Raw genomic sequence first — 9,795 nt, 5'->3', positions numbered from 1 at the left:
CATTAACATGAATTCATGCATCAATTATCTTTTTAAACGAATTTAGGACGTTTAAAAATATAAGATTACACGTGTAATCTTTGAACATTTGATATGTTTTGTTTCAATTCATGATACTTAATATAACCTGAAACAAATAAGAAAATACATATTACACGTAATGTCATCTGAACAAAACTAAGAAACATAGGTAGTAGTAATGATATACACACTATTAACTTAATGCAGATTTAGAACGTGTGAATGCTGTTAAAGTGAATTAAATAAACCTGTGTATCCTCACTCATGGGCCACCTTGTAGGATTATTTGGCTGCTATAAATATTTCACATATCAAGAAGAAGGGCATAAGTGGAGGTGGGGCGATGTGGTGCGATCGGACACGGTGGCCCGAGGAGCGGAAAGAGAGATGGCAGAGGACAGGGCAGCGTGGAGAAAGCTAGCATAGCGGAACACCTCACATGAGTCGGATAAACGCGTGGAAGAAGAATAAATATTACACATGATAAACCGTTGCATTGAGCTATGATTTGTGGCGAGGTCGCTTCAGAATCAAGAGCTTTACAGCTCATCGGATTCCTCCGGTATGAAAGAAATGTGATTAAGATTTATGCGATGCGGGCACGTGTCGAGTCGAACGTTGGCCGTTCATTGGAGGGTGCCTGGGTCACGTGGTTAGGGCCACCACGACTGCGCGGGTTGTTACGTCGCATGTGACGTCACAGACGACGTCACCGCCCTCCGGCAGTTGGCGCTTCAAGAATTCGAGAGCAGTCGCATTTACAACGGCGCTCCGCTAACATCTACCGATACTAAAACTTAATTAGTTAAATCTCGATTTGAATATTAATTCGCAGACATCGTTGCCGATTTAACAAGGAGACGAACCTGATATTTAACGATCATTCTTATTGAAATACTTTGTTTTTTCTCAAGTTTCTCGTTTTTCCAACTTCCCCATGGGGTGGCGCCGTCGTCTCGCGAAATGGGGCCGCCGCTCTTGGTTGGGTCGACAATTCGCGAAGGTGGGTGACCTCCGTCCCCTTACTCTCGGTGCAAATAAACACAAGCGAGCGCTTCGCCGTTGGTCGGTAAAGTGGTACACAATTTACTTTAGACCGCGGAGAGGCGATGGTCCAATCCCCGTGATGATCCGACCTCTATAACCTGGATTTGAACTTGCTCGGTGTTTACTTTTAGGGGGCCGTCCATAAATGACGTCACGCACCTAGGGGGGGGGTGGGTCAGACATTTGTGACGATGTGTGATGAGAGGGAGGGGGGGTGAGAAATGTGACGTCACATCAAAATGCGCAACTTTAAATAAATATAGACAACACGTTCTACTTAATTAAATAGACGTTTTAATAAATGTTTTCTCCTACAACATCAGAATGCAGCGGCACATTAAATACGCACTACAATGACAATAGTTTAAAGCGATTTGAAGCATGTTTTAAAAAAATTTGGGGGGGTGGGGGCAGAGCCTTGTGACGTCATATTTGAGGGTTGGTCTGACGCCGTGTGACGATTGGGGAGGGGGGGGGGTCAAAAATCGTCCAAAATCGCGTGACGTCATTTATGGACGGCCCCTTATGTTTCCACAGCGGTGCATTGTAATCCCAGTCTATGGGTAGGATGAATGTGTGGTTGGAAGGACGTATTGATTTGTATCTGGCCTTTTTTGTTTCACAAGTAACTTTTATCCATGTTAACGGCCATTAGTTCAGTTAAAAAATAGTTAATTTTGAAGACGGGAACAGTTGACTTGTTGTAGATGCCTGGGTGGGTTTATGAACGTAAATATTCAGCTTCTGATACAGTGATGTGATGCGGGCACGGGGTGAGTAGAGCGTTGGTCGTTGAGAAGATGCCTGGGTCACGTGGTTGGGACCGTCAGACTGACGAGGGTTGTTACGTCACTGGTGACGCGTGTTTAAGAACAAGCATTTAGAAACACGCTTTTTAGAGTATTTGGGGGCCGTCCATAAATGACGTCACGCACCTAGGGGGGGGGGTCAGACATTTGTGACAATGTGTGACGAGGGGGGGGGGGGGTGAGAAATGTGACGTCACATCAAAAGGCGCAACTTTAAATAAATATAGACAGCACGTTCTACTTAATTAAATATACTTTTTAATAAATGTTTTCTCCTACATCAGAGTGCAGCGCCACATTAAATACGCACTACAATGACAATAGTTTAAAGCGATTTGAAGCATGTTTATTTGGGGGGGGGGGGAAGTAGTGCCTTTTGACGTTATATTTGAGGGGGGGTCTGACTTTTTGTGACGCCGTGTGACCAGGGGGGGTGGTGGGTATGTTGAACTTTTTTTTGCACCGTACTTAGCCAACCCTGCTAACCAGTCCTTTCCTCCATCCTTCAACCCTCACTGAACAGTGTGGTAGTATTGTATCGTCATGCAATCCCCATTATTACTGACATGGCGTGGAGGAAGCCTTCATCCAGCCGTGGATGACAATGGGGCTGTGCGTAAATAAATTGATGACTTTTGTTTGCAGGCAAAAGGCAAAAATGGAGTGGAGGAAGTGGGGACGGAGATTGCGAAGCCCTGTGGCAGCGGGGCCAGCAAGGCAGTGAAACCTCTGGAGTGAGTTCTCAATAAACCTGGTGGAAACATTCACTTTCATCCTCTAACGAAGAAGAGATTTCAGCTCACAGCCATATATCATTATTTGAATGCGTACAAATACTAAATGCAAGAAAAGCTATTTCGATAAATTGCTGCCATTTTGTTTTAACCTTTATACCTTGCCATCATCATCATCTGTCACGTTCTATCCACTGCCGGATGAAGGTCTACTCCTGCCATCCATATTGCCTTATTGGTTCTTCGATCCCACAATCCATCTCAATGTGAACTGATCGTATTGCTCCACCTCCTCCGTGGCCGTACTCTCGAACGTGTTATTTCATTTTCCCGCTGGCTTCATTTTCACATCATCAGTCTCATCCACTGGCCATCATCACTTCCACTGATTTGTCTAGGCCAAGCACACTTTTCTCAGCAATGAACAGGATGGTTCTGATTTTTGTTTATAATGACAATTTTAACAACCACTATATTTTTTTCTACATTGTTATAGCACGCGGTAATATCGTTTGATGGCAGTATTGTATTATGTTAAACCTATTTCGCACCGTATGTAGCCAACCATGCTAATTGGAGTATTAATGATAGCCTTATGCGTTCTGTTACTGTGTTCCCTTCCCAGCAATTTGATCACTATGGAATCTTTCCTCCGGCTGGCTGACTGTCCTGACTTCCACCAACACAATGGATATCTTCAAAGGATCCAGGTAAGGTACTCCCACTGGCCAGGATGGCATCGCGTCCAACTCAAGCTCAGTCCTCCTCACGTTTGTTGTCTCTTTAGTGCACCTGGCAGTCACATTTGTGGCCAGGTCGCTTCTCAAAAAGAGCTACATAGCTCAGTGGGCCTTACCTGGTAAAATAAATAGTTTTGTATAGTGTGTGCGCACGTGTAGAACTGCACATCATTTTTGACATGCGTTTTTCTGGATGTTGTTGTTTTTTTATTCTCTCTCACTGTTCAAATTAACCTACCATTAAAATTATAGACTGATCATTTCTTTATCAGTGGGAAAACGTACAAAATCAGCAGGGGATGAAATACTTTTTTCCCTCACTGTAGATGCATGGGCCTGTGTTTGTATGTGTATCTGAATTTCACCCATCACCATCTCCCACCTCCTCCACAGGATTGGTGTTTCTCCAGGAGCTTCGCTGAGGTTATAAACAGCGCAAGTCGGCTGTCTACTCTGGGATCCGCTAATCCCACCAAAGCAGGTGAATGGCCGCCCTTGTACTCACAGCCCTCCGTCCGTTCCTTTTCCTTCGTGCAACTTACGTCACACAACTTACGTCACAATTTCTGAAATAAAACAAAACGGATGTCACTCGATAACATTTTCAAACTATCTTTTTCCACTCACTTTGCTCTCAGTAATACTCACTGCAAGTAGTAAAACTGACATCTAAAATTATGCAATCTGGAATTTTGGCCAAATTAAATATAGAACAATATATTACCACTCGCTACACCTGATAACCCGGTTTAATTACAGGTGTCGACTCAAGGTTCAAACCCAGCATCTCAGTGGTACCAGCTCAGCGCCCTGAGCTCCGAGTCAACCGGACACCTCGCTCTCGCCTGGCTTCATTCCCACGTGATAAGCCACGTGGTTGAGCTGTCATTTGTGGCCAGATTGCTTCTGAAAATAGATGTATTTGTCTTTTTGCTTGTTTGTTCACAGATGGCACTGCCGCTGCCACCACCACGCCTAGAGCACTGCCACCAACTCCAGTGCCACCACCATCACCCCTGCGAGCACCGCCACCATCACCATCACCGACACCATCACCATCACCCCCACCGCCACCATCACCCCCACCACCACCATCACCATCACCCCCACCGCCACCATCACCATCACCGCCACCATCACCATCACTCCCGCTACCACCGCCACCATCACCATCACCCCCGCTACCACCGCCACCATCACTCCTGCGAACACTGCCACCATCACCATCACCCCCACCGCCACCATCACCATCACTCCCACCGCCAACATCACCATCACCCCCACCGCCACCATCACCCCCACCGCCAACATCACCATCACCCCCGCTACCACCGCCACCATCACCCCTGCGAGCACTGCCACCATCACCATCACCCCCACCGCCACCATCACCATCACCCCCACCGCCACCATCATCATCACCCCCACCGCCAACATCACCATCACCCCCGCTACCACCGCCACCATCACTCCTGCGAGCACTGCCACCATCACCATCACCCCCACCGCCACCATCACCATCACCCCCACCGCCACCATCACCATCACCCCCACCGCCAACATCACCATCACCCCCGCTACCACCGCCACCATCACCCCTGCGAGCATCGCCACCATCACCATCACCCCCACCGCCACCGCCACCATCACCCCCACCGCCACCATCACCATCACCCCTGCTACCACCATCACCATCACCTCCACCGCCACCATCACCCCCACCGCCACCATCACCATCACCCCCACCGCCACCATCACCATCACTCCTGCGAGCACCGCCACCATCACCCCCACCGCCACCATCACCATCACCACCGCTACCACCGCCACCATCACCCCTGCGAGCACCGCCACCATCACCATCACCCCCACCGCCACCATCACCATCACCCCCACCTCCACCATCACCATCACCCCCACCTCCACCATCACCATCACCCCTGCCAGCACCGCCACCACGACGGACACCGCTGTTAGGCCAGCGAGAAATGCCACCCTGGACATCACTGGCACCGCCACCCCCGCCACGCTGGTCATCACTGCCACCGTCACCACCGCCACCAACACGGCCACTACCACTGACACCCCCGGGAGCACCGCTACCACCATCATATTTGAGGGTGAGTCTGACTTTTTGTGACGCCGTGTGACGATGGGTGGGGGGGGGGAAAAATCGTCCAAAGTCACGTGACGTCATTTATGGACGGCCCCTTAGCTGCTATACATTTCCACGCTATAAGCAACTTCGTTGAGCTATATTTTTAGTTTTACAAGTAACTTTTATTCGTGTAAACGCCAATTAGTCCAGTTAAAAATGAAGTTACTTTTGTAGACGTGAACAGTTGACTTGTTGTTGTAGATGCGTGTGTGGGTTCAGAGTATTTGTCTGCTATACGTTTACACGTGATAAGCCACTTGGTTGAGCTATCATTTGTGGCAAGGTCGCTTCTGAACAAGAGCTACATAGCTCAGTGGGCCTTACTTGGTAAAACAAAAGGAAAAAATGTTTTTCGTTTTTGGGTAGTGAAGGGGACGTGTTTTAGCAATGAACCGTTGCAATGTATTCATGTGAACTACGTAGCTGTGAAGTTTTATTTTGCATACGTTTGATTCATTTACAGTACGTTTGTTCGTAGTTGTCAGCGTTAAATATGTATTGGGGGGAGCAGTGGTGCAGCGGTTTCCTCACCGTGCTATCAATTCGGCGACCCGAGTTCAATCACTTATCACGGCTAACATCGGTGTCGAGTGATATGGATGTTGAACTTCTTTCGCACCGTACTTAGCCAACCGTGCTAGCCGGTCCTTTCCTCCATCCAACAACCCTCACTGAACAGTGTGGTAGTATTGTATCGTCATGCAATCCCCTTTATTACTGACATGGCGTGGAGGAGGCCTTCATCCAGCCGTGGATGACAATGGGGCTGTGCGTGAAATAAATTGATGACTTTTGTTTGCAGGCAAAAGGCGAAAATGGAGTGGAGGAAGTGGGGACGGGGATCGCGAGGCCCTGTGGCAGCGGGGCCAGAAAGACAGTGAAACCTCTGAAGTGAGTTCTCAATAAACCTGGTGGAAACATTCACTTTCATCCTCTAACGAAGTAGAGATTTCAGCTCACAGCCATATATCATTATTTGAATGCGTAGAAATAGTAAATGCAAAAAAACCTATGTAGATAAATTGCTGCCATTTTTTAAAATTTTTATACCTTGCCATCATCATCATCTGTTACGTTCTATCCACTGCCGGATGAAGGTCTACTCCTGCCATCCATATTGCCTTTTGGTTCTTCGATCCCACAATCCATCTCAATGTGAACTGATCGTATTGCTCCACCTCCTCCGTGGCCGTACTCTCGAACGTGTTATTTCATTTTCCCGCTGGCTTCATTTTCACATCATCAGTCTCATCCACTGGCCATCATCACTTCCACTGATGTGTCTGCCCCAAGCACACTTTTCTCAGCAATGAACAGGATGGTTCAGATTTTTACACAGTTTTATTTAACTCACTTCGTCTGTTGTAACCTCAAAAAATAAATATTGTAACTCAATTTTTACACACTTCCCAATGTGCTATCGACTGCAAACTTCGTATAGGTATGTCATACTGATGGCAATACTATATTCTATCATAGAAAAAAAAGATTTTTTTTTTTAAACGATAATTTTAACGGCTGTAATTGTCCACGCTCAACGGACGTTGCCTGTAAATTACCACGGTCCCTTACGTCACGGCAAGCCTCGGGGAACCACGCCCAGGGGCGGGGGATGTGGAAGGAGGGGAGGGGCGATGGGGGAAGGGGGCAGGGGGAAGGAGGCAGGGGGAGGGGCAGCTCGGACAGTACATTTCATTAAAGCGTGTTTAAAAAAAAGTATTTTTAAATATTACATTTGTTTATAATGACAATTTATTTTAACAACCAATACATGTTTTTTTATCCATTGTTATAGCACACGGTTATATCGTTTGATGGCAGTATTGTATTATTTTAAACCTATTTCGCACCATATGTAGCCAACCATGCTAATTGGAGTATTAATGATAGCCTTATGCGCTCTGTTACTGTGTTCCCTTCCCAGCCCTTTCATCACTAAGGCATCTTTCCTCCGGCTGGCTGACAATGAATATCTTAAAAGGTTCCAGGTAAGCTTCTCCCACTGGCCAGGATGGCATCGCGTCCAACTCAAGCTCAGTCCTTCTCAAGTTTGTTGTCTCTTTAGTGCACCTGGCAGTCACATTTGTGGCCAGGTCGCTTCTCAAAAAGAGCTACATAGCTCAGTGGGCCTGACCTGGTAAAATAAATAGTTTTGTATAGTGTGTGCGCACGCTTAGAACTGCACATCAGCTCGTGAATCCGGTGTCTGGTTTGTATGCGATGGCTGCTCAGTTGAGAGCGAGTCTCCCATGGGAATTCCATGAGACCATCAGCTCACTACCCAGTTTAGTCACTGGCGGCTGCCTGGATTGGAAACCCACTATCCCATTGGGGCGAACACAGTGCTCTTGACTCCTGAGCCGCCTGGCCAGCAGCACTTACCCATAAGTCTACGTTGCTAATTGGGCAACACTGTATCTTTGTGCCTGTGTGTGTGTAAGCATGCGTGTGCGCCTGTGTGAAATTGGTTTTGGGCACAATTGTTAGCGAGCGCCTTCATAGGTGCTCGTCAACAGGACTTGCACCAACAGTCTGTTCGGAATATACAGGGGGCCGTTGTCTCAGTTGTTTGGGCACATTTGTTCTTGCTATCAAATGGAGCAACTGTCTGCATGTGAATACATACTGCTGCTTCTCATCTGTATGTGTATGCACGTGTACTCATGCTTGTTTTTCTGACTCGCATGCATACATAGATGCATGGGCCTGTGTTTGTATGTGTATCTGAATTTCACCCATCACCATCTCCCGCCTCCTCCACAGGATTGGTGTTTCTCCAGGAGCTCCGCTGAGGTTATAAACAGCGCAACTCGGCTGTCTCCTCTGGGATCCGCTAATCCCACCAAAGCAGGTGAATGGCAGCCCTTGTACTCAGCCCTCCGTCCGTCCCTTTTCCTTCGTGCAACTTACGTCACAATTTCTGAAATAAAACAAAACGGATGTCACTCGATAACATTTTCAAACCTTCTTTTTCCACTCGCTTTGCTCTCAGTAATACTCACTGCAAGTAGTAAAACTGACATCTAAAATTATGCAATCTGGAATTTTGGCCAAATTAAGTATAGAACAAAATATTACGTAATGTTGTTTTTTAAGCGGTCATCTTAAGTCCCCACTCGCTACACCTGATAACCCGGTTTAATCACAGGTGTCGACTCAAGGTTCAAACCCAGCATCTCAGTGGTACCAGCTCAGCGCCCTGAGCTCCGAGTCAACCGGACACCTCGCTCTCGCCTGGCTTCATTCCCACGTGATAAGCCACGTGGTTGAGCTGTCATTTGTGACCAGATTGCTTCTGAAAAGAAGCGATGTAGCTCAGTGGGCCTCATCTGGTCAAACATAAAGTGTAGTTATTTTTTATGGGTTTTGGAGACACCTCGCAGCACACGATGGAGATCTCTGGATGTATTTGTCTTTTTGTTTGTTTGTTCACAGATGGCACTGCCGCTGCCACCACCACGCCTAGACCACTGCCGCCAACTCCAGTGCCGCCACCATCACCATCACCTCCACCGCTACCACCGCCACCATCACCATCACCTCCGCTACCACCACCGCCACGCCGGCGAGCCCTGCCACCCCGGTCATCACTGCCACCGCCACCACCACCACCAACACGGCCACTACCACTGACACCCCCGGGAGCACCGCTACCACCACCACCACAACGAAGACCACTGCGACGCCGGAGAGCACTGCCACCCCGGTCATCACTGCCACCGCCACCACCGCCACCAACACGGACACCCGTGCAACCATCGCCGCCACCACCGCCGCCACCACCAGCGGCAACAGTGCCACCAGGCTGGTTCGGCAGGAGGCCAGCATGCCACCAGTGGGAGCAGCAGCGGCTGACTGCTCTCCCGGCTGGACACGGCTGGCGGCATCATTCGCTCGGTCACACTGCGCTGCAGTGTCACCGAGCCGGCGTTCCTCATGTGGCGTTCCACCTTACCCGGTGAGAATCCTTCACCTCCTCCCCCGGGCCTGCCCCATGGCTCTATGCATTTTTCTTCATCGGGTGGAGAGGGCTCTTCATGGGAATGTAATGAATATACACGTATTTTTCAGTTGCCTAAACTTTTTTCTGGGGGCTCATGATATAAAAAACATGGGTGATGGTAACTTAGCGGGCACTGGTAAGACACGCCGGGTGTCAGTCCAGTGCTGGATCTCGGTGTGAAGTGGTTGCGACCGTCTGGGCCTTGAGAAACGGAGCCAGCATCACTAAAGCCCTGGCTTTACATGCCGGGATCTCTCTGGCGATTACGCTAAGTTCGGCCGCA

At 48.5% G+C, this 9,795-nt stretch overlaps 1 protein-coding gene across 1 annotated transcript; it reads left to right on the top strand.

Moving 5' to 3' along the window:
- The first annotated feature begins 946 nt into the window (after positions 1–946).
- On the top strand, positions 947–9,471 carry LOC144942891 (uncharacterized). Its single transcript, XM_078869892.1, has 11 exons — positions 947–1,024; positions 2,523–2,611; positions 3,237–3,321; positions 3,745–3,832; positions 4,300–4,612; positions 5,299–5,302; positions 5,334–5,471; positions 6,312–6,400; positions 7,434–7,497; positions 8,273–8,360; positions 8,945–9,471. Exons 1-11 carry the CDS (start codon positions 959–961, stop codon positions 9,469–9,471), a joined length of 1,551 nt encoding a protein of 516 aa, XP_078726018.1. The 5' UTR covers positions 947–958.
- Positions 9,472–9,795: the final 324 nt, after the last annotated feature.

Source organism: Lampetra fluviatilis, chromosome 29 (assembly GCF_964198595.1).
Source record: "Lampetra fluviatilis chromosome 29, kcLamFluv1.1, whole genome shotgun sequence".
In the NCBI taxonomy this organism is placed as follows: domain Eukaryota; kingdom Metazoa; phylum Chordata; class Hyperoartia; order Petromyzontiformes; family Petromyzontidae; genus Lampetra; species Lampetra fluviatilis.
This window is presented reverse-complemented; position numbering and strand designations above follow the sequence as displayed.